Raw genomic sequence first — 18,155 nt, forward strand, 5'->3', positions numbered from 1 at the left:
TGCTTGACTGCATGTTTAATAGCTAGCCATTGAAAACGTAGCTTATTTAAATAGCCCACCTTCTTTAAATCTTGCATTTAAATGTGGGATCAAGGGCATTCATGCTATAGCTGGCCATTTGCTACAGTTTTGAAATTATGATATTTCTTCTCCCCCCCCCCAGAAAATGAAGTCTGCACGGTGGCATGAAGAAATTATGTGATGCACATAGCAGAATATTAATTCACTAAAGTATTTCAAATCTGTGCCTGCAGCTGATAGATGCTGTGGTTGTTGTGAAAGTAATGCTGTACATTTTTATACAGTTCATAGGAAGGAAATAAAATGGAAGTAGAGGTGCCTTTCTCTACCCTCTCTTTCCCACTCATTCCATTTGTAGCTGTGTGTCCCATCCTTTCAGTCTGAGAAGTAATAAGATGCTGTGATTTTACATGGGGAGTAAATAGATGGGGGCAAACAGTAGTAAATTAATAATAAACTCTAGTCCACTAATTCTTTGCTGTGAAGCTTAAAGTATTGCAATGAACATTTACATTTTACATTTTAAAATATAAATAAATCTGACAATTTTTAGCAAAAAAATAAATCTATATAGCAATATAGAGTGCTTTATTGAAGTGAAGAGCTAGATGTATCTTTTGACTGTTCTGCAGCTTTAGCAAGAGAGAACTGCGATATAAATAAGATGCTATGCAGCTAGTCCTTGGTAAATTAGAATCAATGCAGTCATTGTGGCACACATCTCTCTCAGATGGAGTATTAACATGCTGTTCAAGAGCCACGGTTCCTTTCTCCACACAACAATTTGGGTCCTAACAGCCCCTGCCTTCATCTCTTAAACCAGCTCTGAACCCTGATGCCCTGGGGGCCAGGCTTTACTTTTTAGGCCTTCTCCTGGGATTTATTCAGTATGCCCCAATTTATGTGAAATTGGGTCCTTCACACAGTTGCATCCTCATGCTTTGAAAATGTCAAGGCCTTACCTTGCAATTTTTACTCACTCTCCTTTCTCTACCCCACACCCAGAAGTACAATCACAAGGGAGAAAGTGACCATTCTTATCCAAGCAAAATGTAAACAAATATTTATTTATTTAAGGTTTATTTGCAGTATTAGCACAGTTCTGGTGCACAGGAATTTCCTCCCTCTCTTTCCCGCCTGGTGTGGTCTGGAAGTGATCTTGCTCCCGCTACCCCCTTAGAGGGGGTGATTGTGTTTGGCATCTTTGTCACATGGAGGAGGTAATGGCAGAGGGACTCAGCACCTTCTCTCATCCACCCCCACCCCAGTACACTGAGAGCACAGCACCTATGGGCCAACCAATAGAGCTGAGAGTAACATTAATCATCATGCCCCTGATCTTTTTGGCATTGTGAGAGCCTGGCAGGATAGCACACTCTGGTGTCATAACTAGACCAAGGGAAAAATTGTACAGGTGTGCACTTGCAGGAAACCTGAAGTAGGGGGGAAGGTTTGATGATACAATTGGTTGGGGGTGGTGGAATGTGAGATGGTCATCAGGAAGAAACCCTCTCTGTACTCTGAGCCCCCTGGCTGGCCAGTGATAGCTGCTTTCCTGTTCAGTGTAGGACCTATGAAATTAAGACTTATCGTCCCTGACCATGCAATCTGAGACACCCATCCCCCTGTAATTGGTGAACCATGAGGGCAGATGCTGGGCCACACCATCCATAGAGGCCGGAGAAGCCTAACTGACAGCTGTGAGTCCCATTTGGGTTCCTTGTCCCCACCAACCATGGCATACCCTAAACCATGGGACTCAGCCCATTATGGAGTAAATGGTTACCCTGTATAGGTACTGCCAATGGCCAGCTCTCAGGATGAAATTAAGGCAGCTGTCTAGTCAGATCCATTCTACCATTTCACATTAATAAAAATACTAGTAGCTGAAAGCCGGTGTTGTTACACAGGTGTAATACATAAAGTCATGCATATAAAAGCTGAAAATGACGGAGAACTTAAACAAATTGACAGTGACAGACCATAAATCCCAGATAGTGGTGGTGTGTGTGATTGTGTTCATTTTCATTTGGTGGGGGTGGGGTTGTGCTGGAGATTTGTGGTGTTTTGTGCAGGTGGCAGATCAGAAGTGTGTACTGTGGTGAGGTGTTATATATATATATATATATATATATATATATATATATATATATTTTAGATATTGTATGTGCCGGCTCTGTTGTTGTGTGGGTGATTCTGCAGAACAATGGCAGCTGGGCCAAATAATCCACCATCTGTGTAGTCTCCTTCATACAACCAATGATATTGTTGTGTGCATATTAGCTATAGAGTAAGGCTAATGATTGGTTGAGTTACCACTGATATCATAGTGATCTAGGACTCCTGGCATGGTATACATACAAGCCTTACTGTAGCTGGATGCCACATGGGAATAATTTGTGAAGTCAAAATGGCTGAGAATTTAAAAATGTGACAGTAACAGACTGAGAATCCCAGTGATGACTGAACCTGGTGATATGCTCAACAAGTGCCCTTAGCAACACTTGTAGCTGTTTCCAACCTCGACAGACATTTTAGGCTTCAGAGTGACATATATTGACACATCTGGAGTCTTATTATACAGATTAAATGTCTTGGTTTATACATCAATGAGGAGGAATTTACTAATGAGACAAGGTGAGTAAGGTTATATCCGGGCCAACTTCTGTTGGTGAGAGAGACAGGCTTTCAAGCTTACAGAAGTTGGTCCAATACAAGATATTACCTCCCCTACCTTGTCTGTCTAATATCCTGGGACTGAGATGGCTACAACAACACTGCATACAATGAGCAATTTACGAGTTGAATTTACTAGGGTTAGTACTAAGTCTTGTGAATGCTTTTGTATATATTTTACATAGCAATGCATTTTTAAAAATTTTAATGTATATTCACCTAGGGCCCAGGATGCATTCATACTAAAAACCCAAAGTATAAATAAAAATGAATAGCTGTTTTAAACAGAACTAGCACATATTGTTCCAAAGTTTCCATGTTTCCAAATTTCTTGAAAATAGAAAGTTCCCCTCCACCCAGAAGGATAACTAAACATACAAAATGAAGAGACCTTAAAGTTAATTTTACTTTGTGTTTAAAATGGCAAGGAATTGTGTGAATGCAGATATTTAATGAACAGACATGTTTCTCTGGCAGGATTGATTTTCATTTGTGTGGTAAGAAATTTTATAAAAAATGAACAAAATGTTCCACTCAATTACCGTTGTTAATATATGTTAACATTTCTTTTTTTATTTATTTAAACAGAGAAATCTTACTGAATATTTTGTTGCTGTGGATGTGAACAACATGATGCAACTTTATGCTAGTATGTTGAATGAGAGACGAATCATTATTACCTCTAGCAAACTAAGCACTGTAAGTACTTCACACATCTCCTTTTAAGTAGAATATATTGAGCATTTCATAAAAAGACCTACAGACCTCTGCAGATTTAGATATGTTCCATGTGTACTTGTAAGACAATATCTACATACTTTTTTTGATATATGGTTTTAATCTGGCTCTTGAAGTACAAAAGTCTGATTTATATAAGACCTACTCAGATACATTAAGTCAGGTTAATTATTTTTTCTTATCAGGAGATGAGAGTTCTTTAACTCTCCAGAGTTCATTTCTGTGCCTGCTACCCTATAAAGAATTCTTAAGGGCTATTATAAGATCTTTATTATTCACTTGTGGCTTATTCCATTGGAGCTACTTGAAGGAAATCAAGGGGCCATAATAATAGCTGCTATCCTAACCAGGTAATAGGTAGATTCATCTTTGTTGCAGAGTAGTAGTTCGGGGCATATACTGTAATAGCTCTGATTTGGAACAGCTCTTGTGGCTGATGATAATTTACAACTCAAAATAGCATTTTTATTACAGGTTTTAGGGTACTGCCCACATTGAAATGTTTTTCCTTATGTCAGTCTAGACTGGTGAAATGAAAGAATGTCTATGTTTGGTTACAAAAACATATCTAAATATTCAGATATTCCTTTGTTTTAAACGCTGAGATTTTCTTATAGTTTGGATGCTTGAGAGGTTAACTCGGGTTGCAAGTGACTATCATTTTACAAACCAATTTGCATCATAGTATATATTTGTCATTTAGTAGCTTTAATCTTTTGTTAAAACTCAGTCACAGAAAATCCTTTTATTTCTTTTAAGCAGTGCTTATACAGCCTTTTATCTGACACATTTTCCATAGTAGTAATTCAACATTACCAACTTTACTAAACAGCAAATGAACAGTTTTCTTTGGGAGCAGGATTTAGATGCAGTTTTAAAAACACAATTCGGAGCAACTTTTCAGAGATAGACAGATGTTCTATTTTGTTTCTAAAAAACAAATTTCTATATTATGTAATATTTTTTGAGATCTCGGAGAATATATGGTATATAAAGATTAATTTAAATTCCATTGAGCCAAAAAGGAAATTTTGTGGGGTGGGAAAAACCCTGTGTTGCGAAAGGATGCTAGTAAGTAGCAGCAGTTCCGACAATTAAAAAAGAAAATGAAAACATCAGAAGTCCCCAAATATACAACTTGTTGTGTGGGCTGCTGCATCGTGCAGAGTCCCATGTGACTTTAGTGGGTCTTAATGCAAGCGCATCAGTTCACATGCCTCAAGGTGCAGGAGCAGAGCCAAGCTAAATAACCCATAAATAGTTTGTTATTGAATGAGTGATGTGCAGCTTTTAGAAAGCAGTTGATGATGTAAGTACTGTAAGCTTTCAAAAAAAAATTCTATTAAAATCCTGTGCCTTTGACTTTTAAAAGCTAGATCTTTTCCTTTAAATTCAGACTAGGCTAGAATCTCCCATTTCAAGCATACAGTCCAAGATTTATTTCAGTTTATCTAAAATAAATCCATCAAGAGTAGTCCATGTACAAAACTTATCAATAAAAGATAAACAATAAGCAGTTTTAACTGATGTCCAAACTCAGAAGTCCTCCCAGCCTCCCCTACCCCAAACCAACACCTCACACCATCTGCTTCCCATCACTTCACCCATCCTCTCTCCCTGAAAAAGCCTAGGAAAACAGAATAGCATCATACCATGAACAACAAATTTGGACTTTGTCAAACCAATGAGGGAAGAGACTTCTAAAATGGTTGCTTCTTCACAGAAAATAACTTGGTCTTCACCCTCTAGGCTGAACAAACTCTGACCTATTTTCTGAAGTCCAGAGAGGTTGGACAATACATAGAATTAAGCCATCTTTGCAGCTCACCAATCCAGCTGAATGTTGGTCCCTGATAAGTGATATAATAGCCATAAGGCCCCAGTGCTGCTCTAGGAGAAGAGATGTGTAGGAGTCACTGTGGTGTTCCTTATTCCCCTACAAGAATCCTGTATTAAGCCTGGTCTACACTAGGCGTTTAAATCGGTTTTAGGAGCGTAAAACCGATTTAACGCCACAACCGTCCACACTAGGAGGCACCTTATATCGATTTTAATGGCTCTTTAAACCGGTTTCTGTACTCCTCCCTAACGAGAGGAGTAGCGCTAGTATCGGTATTACCATATCGGATTAGGGTTAGTGTGGCCGCTGATCGACGGTATTGGCCTCCCGGCGGTATCCCACAGTGCACCACTGACCGCTCTGGACAGCAATCTGAACTCGGATGCAGTGGCCAGGTAGACAGAAAAAGCCCCGCGAACTTTTGAATATTTCCTGTTTGCCCAGCATGGAGCTCCGATCAGCACGTGTGGCGATGCAGTTAAAAATCAAAATAAAGAAAGAGCTCCCGCATGGACCATGCGGACGTGATCGCTGTAAGGGCAGGCAAATCTGTTCTATCAGCGCTCCGTTACAGAAGACGAAATTCAAAATCATTTTTTTAAAATCTCCAGACAGACGCCATAGCAGGGGCTCAGCGCACTGCTGTGTGACAAGCGTAACGGAAAGCCAAAGAATCAAATGGACGCTCATGGACTGGAGGACTCAAGCTATCCCACAGTTCCTGCAGTCTCCGAAAAGCATTTGCATTCTTGGCTGAGCTCCAAATGCTTCTAGGGTCAAACACCGTGTCCGCGGTGGGTCAGGGCATAGCTCGGCAATTTACGCACCCCACCCCCACCCCCAGAAGTGAAAGGGAAAACAATCCTCTCTTGACTCTTTTACATGTCACCCTATCTTTACTGAATGCTGCAGATAGACGCGATGCTGCAGCCGTCAACACTAACATCCTCACTCCCCCCCCCGCCATGGGTGGCTGATGGTGCAATACGACTGATACCCGTCCTCGTCATCAGTCTATTGGCACATGAGGCAGTGCAAAAGGGCTGGTAACCATGCCGACTAGCATCAGTGAGGTCAATCAAGGGCGCCTGGCCCTAATTTTTCCTTGTAGATGGTGCAGTATGGCTGGTAACCATCCTCATAATAGCAACAGGGGGCTGAGCTCCATCAGCCCCCACCCTTCATGTGTAAAGAAAAGATTCAATTGCCCCTGGACTAGCAGAGGGATGCTGGGCTCCTCTTCTCCACACTCCTTACTGTCCTGTCTGGACTATCATAGCAGCTGGAAGCTGCCTTCCACTCATTTCTCACTAACAAGTCACTGTGTCTTATTCCTGCATTCTTTATTAATTCATCACACAAGTGGGGGTGCAATGCTATGGTAGCCCAGGAAGGCTGGGGGAAGAACGGAATCAACAGGTGGGGTTGTTGCAGGAGCACCCCCTGTGAATAGCATACAGCTCATAATTTCTGTGGGATCTGACACAGAGCAGCTGTGCTCTCTAGCTCTATGATACAGTGGTTCTCTAGTACACTTGCCCATATTCTAGGCAGGACTGATTCTATTTTTAGATACCAAAAAGGAGGGATTGACTCAGGGAGTCATTCCCAATTTTGGCTTTTGCGCCCCTGGCTGATCGGCCAGGGGCACTTATGACAGCAGCAAATGGTACAGTGCAAAAGGACTGGTAACCATGACCATCTTATTACCAATTTATGGTATGGTAGATGGTGCAGTATGGCTAGTAACCATCTCTGCTATCATGCAAAAGCAAAAGCATGCTTCTGTGTAGCGCTGCTGAATCGCCTCTGTGAGCGGCATCTATTACACATACGGTGACAGTCACAAAAGGCAAAACAGGCTCAATGATTGCCATGATATGGCATCTGCCAGGGCAATCCAGGGAAAAAAGCCGCGAAATGCTTGTCTGCTGTTGCTTTCCCAGAGGAAGGAGTGACTGACGACATTTACCCAGAACCACCCGCGACAATGATTTTTGCCCCATCAGGCACTGGGATCTCAACCCGGAAGTTCCAAGGGGCGGGGGAGGCTGCGGGAACTATGGGATAGCTACGGAATAGCTACCCACAGTGCAACGCTCCAGAAATCGACACTAGCCTCGAACCGTGGACGCACACCACCGATTTAATGTGTTTAGTGTGGCCGCGCGCACTCGATTTTATAAAATCTGTTTTACAAAACCGGTTTATGCAAATTCGGAATAGTCCCATAGTGTAGACGTACCCTTAGTCAGTTAAGACAGGTTTAAGTCTGCTTTATGCTGGAAAGCTTAATGGGATGTATAATCCGACCTGTTTTTGCCTCTAGTTCCCTCCCATTTAAGACTAGGGCTGTTAGCCTTAATATCTCAGTTGATCTCAATGGCATAGTTCCAACTGGCATGGGGCACAGAGGGCCCCCCATAGGGGCTACAGGAATCTCCTGAGTCTGATATGAACATTCTAGATCACCAAAGAATGTCATGTGAGGTCTCAAATAAAAGCCAGTATCACGTGCATCATCAATATCACTGTGAAACGCATGTGCAAATGTTGTGCAAGGAATTATGTGTATATATACAGAAAATATGTTCTTAATTTCTGTGTCTAGGAACTAGTCAGCAGCAAAGGTGTGAAACAGATTTTCTGTCAGACAACAGATGTATTTCCATATATCTTTTTACATATAAATTGAGTATGGTCTTGTTCACAATGGGTCTCCTATCACCAGTCTGAACTGAATGCAGATGAAAGATTGTGAGCACTTCGGAAAGAAACTAACTGAGGGAGAGGGGGAGAGAACCTTATCTGGAGGTGCTCTCAAAGGTTTGCTCTATTATATTTGGGGGGTAAAGAAAACACCCCTATCATCCTTCACTGAGAAAGTAAATGTGCAACGAGTTTGCTTCATGACAAAGGGGTCTCAGCCAGGATTGGTTGAAAACATTGTAGAGAACTTTGGGTGAAATAAACTTCTTTAGACAGTATGTTAACCTGTTACTTTGAATTTAGTCTGTAGAAAATGGGTCATGATTGTTTTATATGTAACCATTTGTTTCTAATATTCTTACTCTCTATCACTTGAATCTCTGTTTTTTGATAATAAACTTATTCTTGTTTTCACTATAAATGTATCTAAGTGCTGTGGTACTAAGCAAAGTGATGATTCTGAGTTGAATCTTGCAAGCTGGTGTGTACTGTTACTTTGGGAACTTCAGGCCTGTTAATTTTGTGAGTGTTCAGTGGATGAACCCTCAGGGGTTGGTATGTTCCTGTTGCTACCTGTACAGGGAGGTCTGCGGGGGTCTGGGACGGGCAGCTGTATTCTGAACTATCTGAAGTTTCTGATCAGTTTTAAAATGCAGCCTCATAAAAATTGCATTGCAATAATCCACTAGTGAAGTGACATAGATACTATGGTGAAATCTTCACCAGAAAGAAAATGCTGCAATCTCTTGACCAACTATAGGTGAAAAGATATTCTTGTCCAGATAGTGATCAATGCCATCTCAAAACAGCTTAAGATACAATAAAATCCCCAAGTTGTCAACTTGAATAACAGATCGCAGCAAATTCCCATGAATGGGGGAGCTGATATCACTTCCTCAGTTTCTTCTGGTTATTTTTCCCAACCTACCAACAACATCAGAGTCTTAACTGGATTAAATTTTAGTCATCTAGCCCATTTCCAAGGCACAGTACTGGCAAAGACAATGTTTCCTCTAAATTTTCTTTGTACTGAGTGGGCTATAAACTCTACTGAGTGTTACATTTTTGTCCTTGGGCAAGCTTACAATTTATTATTAAGGACAAAAAGAGAGAGAGAGAGAAATCCCTCACAGAACTGTGTGAGAGCATACAAAATGGATTGCAATTGCTTTTTTAGAAAGATTACATTCTATTGTATAAATGAGTATTTCAGGACTGTTTAAAGTATGGATTATGAAAATGTGTAGTTAAGGACTTTAAAAAATGTGTACTACAATAGAGTATCATGTATATGTGTGTTCAGGGAGTTGTAAAGACATGTATTATTGTGCAGTAGTGTGCCAATAGTTGAACATTCAGTTGGAATGCGTTAGACCTTCTTCCATATCTAGTAGCGATGACAATAATTTTGTTCGGGATTCTTAGATTCAATCATGAAACTCAGGACCATGTATGAAACTAAAAATACCACATTTGGCATTTGTTGGTACTCTGGATAACCGTACTCACAAACAAAACCTATTTTTGCCATGTTCATGCAATAATTAATGATAATACAAAAAAATGAAAGAAGTCACATTATTGATATTTGAAAATTGGCTACTGTAATTGTTACCTAAGGTATTTTAGGAACATCTGTGTCACATTCAGGAGCATCAGTCCTTGAGGGAGCCATCCTACCATCTCCTCCTAGGAGCCCCTATCTCCCTCAACCCCACTCCTTATCCCTCCCTGTTGGCACTGAGAAGTGGGTGCTGAGATGCCCTGTCCTTCCAAGGGAGGGGGGAAAAGCCCATCTGCTACCTACATTCTATTTCTGCAAGTGCTGCTCATTGGGGCTAACTTTTTTTTCTTGCTGTCCCCTGTCCCTGGGATTTTCCCCTCTGCCACTCTCAGGCAGCACCTCTCCCTCTTTCTTAACCATGGCTCCTAACCCATCCCTGATTTTGCCTATCTGCCTCTCTCTTTTCTCTGCTTCCACCTGTTTGACATACAATTTGACTTCCCTGCATAAATTCAGGCCATCCCTCTCCTCCAATTTGCTTTCTCTGTACTCTAGTAGCCCCCATTGATAGCAAGGAGCCAATTTTAGTTCTGATTGAGGGAAGAGTCGGCAGAGGCTTCAGCAGATGTTACTGAGCATGCTCCGATTGCCCAACCAGGATCAATAACAGCAAAGCAGCAAATCATGCCAGGGAGCAATTTGTGCTGCTACACCAGCTGTGCTTCCAGCTATGTGACGTGTGGTGGATACAGAACAGTTGCTTAGTTGTGCATGCATGCAGTTTACAGGGAATGTTGGGCAAAGGACTTGGTAAATTGGTCAACCATACTAGTGAGGTCTGATAAAATAGAGATGTAGAGTTGAGTGTCACTGACATAGGACTTCAGTACACATTGCCTCCCCATCTCCCATAACAGCCTCTCTTACAAATTGAAAAGGAGTGGTGGTAGAATTACTTATTGCTGTATGGTACTGTTTTTATATATATATAAACAGCACTGTACAGCTATAAACTCTTCTAAATTATTCTATCAAAAGTATTTTCAATAGTTAAGAATGATTACATTTGCTTTTTGGTGTGATTAATACATTGCTTCATTAAAATGATAGACTGCTGGGTTTAAATATGCATGTGTATTAATAAAAATATTCCAAATAAACAAACAGTCTCTATTTGAGTGATGTGTATGCTAGATTTAGTTCTCCTGGCTATTGCATGTATAAAATAATAATTTTTTGACTGAGCTGAAAAGGTATCCTTTTGATATTCCTATATTAAATTTTGATTCTTAAGCAAATTTATCTTTCAAAGGCAATGATATCAAATGCATTTTATTGTTAAGGGAGTTGTCCCTTATTCTGGGGTTAAGTTAATACCAATTGTTTATGACAGTTCATGAAGACTGGGTTGTGATGTCACTTTCAAGTTATCAGCTCTGTTTCGGTTCACTATCTCAGGGCAGTAAGGACCGATAACAGAAGGCATAATTCAAGGCTTCCCTCAATCTCTCCTTACCCTTCTTTTGTGGGGGATGCAAAATTACTTGAATATATCTGGAAAAAAAATTCTTTTAAGTCTAGCACTTCTCTGCTATAAATTTGATGTGTTTGTTGTATTCGAGATAAAGGACTGGCCCTGGCATGAAAGCAAGAGAAAAATACAATATTGCATTTATAAAGAAGGTTTACTTTGAGGGAGGGAGTATATAGAAGAGAGGGTTGAATCATTAAGTTATCAGTTAGCCTTTTTAATTGGTGATTGGACCATTTGCATTTTTAATCTAATTTGTTCTAATAGGTTTAACTCAGTGAGACGCTTGCATTTCATTCCCAACCAAGCAGGCTTCTGTTTTGTATGCATCTTTTCATAATTGCAACTCTGTTTACTCTTTTGCATGTTTCTATAACTGATTAGCTATGGTTATTCTTCTATTTTTAAAAAACTCCCTCTGCTTGAATTTTAATAGCAATCTGCATGGTGAGCACAAAAAGGTGTAGGTGGAAACTTCCCTGCACTCAGTTCTATTATAGCTTCATGGTCATTATTTTCCCTAGCTTTTGATTCTTACTAGTACAGCTTTCCAACTCCCTTTAATAATATGGTTGTCATCAACCTTGCAGCTTGCTTGGGGCTTAGTGTTAGAGTGGGCTAGATTCACCTCGCCTGAGGAGCATGTTCTGTAAGATCTGTTTGTAGCAAAAACTACAATTTGTAGCTTTTGAACAGGTATCTATAAAAGAAAAACAAATTACCTTTTGGAATGAGTGTATGAAACAACGCGTGGGATATAGTCACAGAGGTGATTTTTGTTGTTTCACTTTAACTGAATAAGGAGGACTGGTCTTAGATGTCATGTTAAAATATTGAATATTTTCGTATATTAGTATTTTAGCATCCACTGCTATATTTGTATAAATTGTTTTACTAATTAAATGGGGATATAATAGTAAGTTTTAATGCCGTTTATTTTTTATTCAATGTTTGCATACATTATTAAGCTAGTGTGGAAAGCTTTTCTAGTAAGGCTGAGCTAGAACATAGATCTTATGCATGCTGTAGACAGGCCTTAGATGTTTAGGCCCCAAGTGAACCTGCTGTGGTAGTCTACCAGAACATCATACCATAGTCTCATGTATTCAAAGCAAAGGAATAAATCATGATTTTACAACAGTGCATCAGTTGACTTATTGCTGTTTTGTGACCAGCGGTAGGAAGGATTGCTGTTTAAAGCCATGTCATCGGTTCTCAAGTCAGTCAAGCATGAAGGCTTGTCATATGCCTCTATAATTGTACCTCACCAGACTTTCTCTAACTAGTCAGCTGGGGCTGTGCATTTTGTCTCAAACACCCGGCTGGCCAGCGTCTGACAGGAGCTTTCTCATCATGCTGTCAGTAATATGTTAACTAGAGTGTATCTTTTGTGGCCTATGTGGCAGGTGGAAAGGAAGCTTCACTTTAAAGCAGATGTCTAAATGTTATCTCCATTTTGACCAATATTTGTTTTAGCTAATACCAGCCTGATAAGTCTGTAAGCACTGTAGTTAAAGTTTTGACTTCACTGTCTGTGAGCCCTTTCTGGAGAAGCTTACATATAAAGGAATGCACTAGGAATTCCTTCATTATGTTAATAATAGATGTAACTATTTTTGTAGGTATTTGACTTTGGGCTTTTCCTTGCTTATATTCAAAGAGAGCAGCCCCGCTCAGTCACTGAATACAGCATAGTTAGTTGGATTGAATGGGGTCTTTAGAATCTTGTTGAGCCTGTATAGATTATTTTTACCCATTAAATTCTATTCAGCTCCCTTGCCTTGACAGTCATAGTATCTATAGTCAACCAGGGACTAGGAAGACCAGATGAGTCCTTTGAGGATGTGATACAGCTGACCAGCTGGTAGGAATGCAAAGCACAGTCTCCTTAACTTAAATGCTAAGCGCATCACCTTTGCACATCACTTTGCTGCTTCCGCAGCTGACCTTAAAAGAGAGATTCATGAGTTTGTTCCCAAATTGATGTGTCCCTAGGTGGTATTATTGTCCACTGAGTCACAAAGCAAGTTCAGCATTAATTGTCTATTTTTGCCCTTCCTTTAATAATATCTTTGTGGTTCGTAGGCTGCAGATTCATCCTTGGCCATGTTTAAAGAATAACTGCTGACCACTACTTTGGTAGTGGGGCAGATCCTTGGAGTGGCTGTAGAGCACACAGTGTAAGTCAGTGAGGAAGGGGTTTGGAGTTGACTTTTTTTACTTCTCAGTCCTGGGTTGACTGTTTGCAGGAATGTTCCTCAGGTGTAAACTGAAGGATCCAAAACAGTATCTGGGGATCAGCTCCAGTTGTGCCTATATGCTGGGGGAAGGCACTGGCATAGAAATTGCTGTGATGGCTCTGTGCCTCCAGAGTGATCCCCCTACACTGGGGTGATCCTACTTTAAGCAGATTCTTTTGGTGGTGCAGTGCAATATGGCTGCTCTTCATCTGAGAAACTGATTGTAAACTTTATAGCAGCAATCATGTCGAGTAGAGTTATCCTGATAATTCTGTGCAAAATAGAGACTTAGGGTGAAATTCTGCTCTCAGATATATGCACAAAATTCCAGTAAGGTCAGTAGGATGTGTGTGGACATAGCTGAGGGATGAATTTAGCTCTGGAAAGTAGGAAAGTGATATTAATTTGTTATCCCATTCATAAAGCATTGCAAAGATTTAACTGATATTAAGTGAATGCCCAGAAATCTCATTAAAACACACACACACAGCATTATTACCACTGTTGGTGCCTGCGAACAAATGATGAACAGCAGCAGTACAAAAATAAATGTCATTTTAAGGTGGGGAACTGACACACACAGAGGCTAAGTGACTTGCCTAAGGAGACACCAAAAGACCTGGGCAGAGTAGGGAATTGAACCTAGGTCTCCCTAGTCTTACGCTGGTATCATGAACACTGGATCATCCTTCCTGTCTTTACAATACAATAACAAGATGAGTGACACTAGACATGAATTAGGGAAAAGCAGTGAAACCTGTGATCAGGAATTACACTGTTGACAATTCTGGTTTTATCTGATTAGGTGGGAGTTACATAACAGTGTTGTAGTTTTTCTCTCCTTACCTGCTATCTGTATAGAAACATAAGTAATATAACTATCGTGCTCTAAAAATAAGAGCTCATTTTCTTTTCAAGAAAAGATCGTGATTCAAAGGTGGATCAGCAAATTACCTTTTACAAAGCCCACCATCTGCAGTTTAACACTAAGGCAAAAAGAAAAAATTCCTGGTCTGACTGGGACTCCTCCTCACTTTTCATGTCCAGTAATCCCTGGCAATTCAGTAAGGATTGCCAAACAAGAGTGCCATAAGTGCCAAAGATAATGGCAGTTTTTGTGGACCTGGACTAAGGGTCACTAAAAAAACTCTTCAGGTGCTGAGTCACTATGTAGCTGGGCCATATTTGAACTGGTGACCTAAAAGTGAAATGCTCCATATTCCATTATGAATTGCCAGAGCAATAAGGTCCCTTGAAAAAAACTATTACTCAGTTGATCAGTGGCTGCGTAAAAGTAGGAGATGTGATCAATGCCTGAACTGAATTGGTATGTCACACTTGCACTTCTTGCCCGCATACCATACCAGCAGTATTTAGCTATCTGCTTTTTCCCACTTAGCACAGCTCCTCGCCCATCCCATCATTTCTCTTCCTCATATTCACTGTTCAAAAGATGAATTACAACATAGCCAATGATGCTCTCTAGTCTTGCTTGCAGTAAATAAGTCGCTTGTCAGCTATTCACAAAGAGTGTTGTTCCCTGCTGCTCCTTAATTAGTGGACAGCAGGAAAGCATGCCATAGAGTTCCTCTACCTTTTGAGGGAGGATAAAAAAATTATTCTTGGGAATTCCCCCTTCAGAGGGGAAAAACATATGCAACCCCCCTTGTTTTATGGTAGAGCCACTTCTTTTGCATAGAGAGGGGAAGTAGTGGGATGTGGGGAAAGAGGGAGAGAAAGGATTAAGGGTGAGACAGAAGGTAGTAAGAGGAGGGAAACGGGTAAGGAAACCTGGGTGTGGGAGAAAGAGAGGTTGGGGGAGATGGGAAAAATTAGGGAGAGATTTAGAAAGTAAAGGTATAAGTGAGCAAGAGGGGAAGGAAGGATAGCACATGGAAATGGAAAGAATACCGGGAGACTGAAAGCAAACATCAGAAAAGACAAAAAGGTGAGAAGAAAGCAGTGGTAGGTGGAGTTAGCTTTTTCAAGATTAAAGGAGCACCAGAATGGAGAGACATTCTTTATTTAGTCTAAAACATAAGGGGACACTCAATTTGAACTTGTTAAACTTGACTAGTATTTTTCAAAACACTCTTCTAAAGAGCACCGTTTAAAATATGTTCTAGCTTTTTTTGGAGGAAAAACATTTTTAAAAAACTACAAAGGGCTTGTCTCTGCTACCTCTTAAGCCTCCACTTATGCCTAGAAAGGTGTTTTGTGCAGGAAAATAAGCCCAGTTTCCTCCTTGCACCTGCTCCTTTCTGGGCACTCACCTGCCCACTGCCTCCTCGATTTCATTTTCTGCTCTGCTGCTATTACTGGGAAACACCCTTTTCCTACGCCCATAAGGCTAGGCAAGAATTGTGTGAATTCTTTTCCCTTCCAAGGTAGTATACAAGAGTGATATCACCATGCTGCATTCATGAGAGAAATAGCAACTGCCCATCAGCAACACAGTGAAATGACTGTACACAAAATGCTGTCAAATGCACAGAATAAACATATTGAAAATACAGATGAAAAAGAGGACAAAATTTGAAAAATAGGAGGTTATTTTTAAACTATACCTACAAGTTTAAAATCAACATTTTCATGTTATTTATTCAATGTCCAACACTTCATTTTATTTCCTTGGTTGAAAAGATAAATTTAAATAGAGGGGTCTGATCATCATCCTTGGGGTTGTAATGGGAGGCAGACAAACCATTAGGTCTATGGGACTTTGAGAAAGAATGTGCCAGGGCTCATTTCTAGACATGACATTCAAAGCCACTGACAACATTAGAAAATGTTTTGGGGAATTGATTTTTGATGCTGTAGCTCATACGGTAGATTTTTTTAAAGGTGATTGTACGGCACCACAGGTTAATTTTACTTGCGCATTTTGTGTAATTTGAGTCACTGTGTTTGGCTTACAGACAACATTCTGCTAATAAGTTTTTATAAATTCCTATTTTTCATATTGTCATGATTGTAAATCTTGTCATCTGTATTCTCTCAGTTTTGTTTTCACTGGAGGTTGCAGAAAGTGCTTTGAACAAAGTAATTTATACTGATAGAATGTTAACTGTCAGATAAGAAAAATGGTTTGTGTGATATATGGAGTTATTGTTTTCAGATCATTCACTTGAATTAGATGGATCTGCAAGTAGCTTTCAAATAAATATATTGTAGAAATCTGTTAACAAAAAGCTTTCAACTCAAAATAGCATTGTTTCAAAAAGATTTCAGTGTTTCTGTAGAAATTTAAAAAAATGTAAAATATTGTAGAAAATTGCTTCTCTTGTTGACATAGACTCCAGACTGCGAAAAAGTATAAACTTAAGTCAGTCTCTATTGCTACTTTTAATTAAATTAGTTTACTTGAGAGATGTATTTCCAAAAGGCAAATCCTTCTGGCTTGTCAAAATGTGTAGCATGCAAACTTGCATTGTTATGCATTAAATATTGTTAACTAGTGCTCAGATGCTGTGGTGCTGGGTATTGTTGTAAGAACCTAAATAGAAATAATCTAAAATCAAAATAGAGGTACAAATGTAAAGATTTCCAGAGGATACTTTACTGACAGCTCTCGGCTAGTCGATGTTTTTTAGCGATAAATCTGACATGTTTGAGCATGTACTGCTGCTGAGAGAGCATACATATTAAACATGTGTCCCCGCTGTGCAAAGTCTCATGATTAGGTTACAGTTTTCCCACAAATCCTGACAGAACATTGACTCCACTGTGTACAGATCATACAAACTTCTGAAAGTGTAGTCAAGTTTTGTTTGTTGGTTTGTTTTAAGGATATGTTCCTTTATGGCATAAAAGACTCATGCATTTCACAGTCTGGAATTGACAAATGACCTTTTAAAGCCATATTATTTTATTGAATCATTCCAAAAAGATGATAACACAAGCAGGACTGGAAACATTTTATAAATTATATACTTCTCTTGCAGCCATACTCACCTTCTTAATAATAGTAAATTAATTAATATCTAGCTTTTATATAGTTCTTTTCATCTGTAGGTATTAAAAAAACACTTTACAAAGGAATTAAGTATAATCATTTTCATTTTACAAATGGGGAAACTGAGGCACAAAGGCAAAGTGACTTGTCCAGCACCAGAAATAGAACCCAGTCTCCTGAGTCTGTCCACTGCTTTATCCACTGGATTACAACGCCTCCTATATCATATGTGGATATTTATTCAATAAGTATAAACATTTTAGACTAGGAAATGAGTTTAGGAACTGTTTAAACTGATTTTGAACATGATTTGGTTGCATATTATAAACATGATTTTAAAACATGATTCGTATAAAGTTTAATACCATCCTCGCTGGCTTGACAAAACATATAAGAAAATAGTTTAACTGGAGACTTGTTTAAGCTGATTTTAAAAACAGTTCCAAATTCAGTTCCATGCCGTTATAATGGAATCCTAGAAGACAAGAAGATATATAGAACACCAGACCCTCAATAATATACTTGTTGTCCACCATGAGCTTTAAATATTAAGATCAAAATCTGAAACATGTCTGTACCCAAGCAGGAAACCAGTGCAAAGTATAACCACGGGTAGGCAGAATCCTCTCTGTTGACACCACAGACAGTTGTTTTACCTCAGACTGCCCTAGCTGCAGGCAGTTGACCAGTCATTTTGAAAGCTCATAGTAAAGGTTCATTGATAGGGTTGAACGTTGGAGTACCAAAGGCACATATCAGAATTGTCAAGTCCTTGTGTGTAAGAGAGAAAGAAAGCTATAGTCTTTTGATGTTCTTAGGGAAAGAACAAACTTGCTTTAACTACATCTGACCTAGCACCATCTAACAGCAGTCGCTCTTCAAGGGTGCCTCAGTTTTTGAACATTGTCAGGCTTCTGAAGAGACTATCTGAAATAGGAAGA

At 39.6% G+C, this 18,155-nt stretch overlaps 1 protein-coding gene across 2 annotated transcripts in view; it reads left to right on the top strand.

The window, feature by feature from the left end:
• The window catches only part of DENND1B (DENN domain containing 1B), a 268,816-nt gene that overhangs the window by 158,655 nt on the left and 92,006 nt on the right, over positions 1-18,155 (top strand). For both annotated transcript variants that reach the window (XM_045028045.1, XM_045028046.1), the window contains one exon: positions 3,286-3,396. In XM_045028045.1, the coding sequence (XP_044883980.1) occupies positions 3,286-3,396 (111 nt within the window). The remainder of the gene's footprint in view (positions 1-3,285; positions 3,397-18,155) is intronic.

The sequence above is a fragment of the Mauremys mutica genome, chromosome 8, assembly GCF_020497125.1.
Source record: "Mauremys mutica isolate MM-2020 ecotype Southern chromosome 8, ASM2049712v1, whole genome shotgun sequence".
Lineage (NCBI taxonomy): Eukaryota > Metazoa > Chordata > Testudines > Geoemydidae > Mauremys > Mauremys mutica.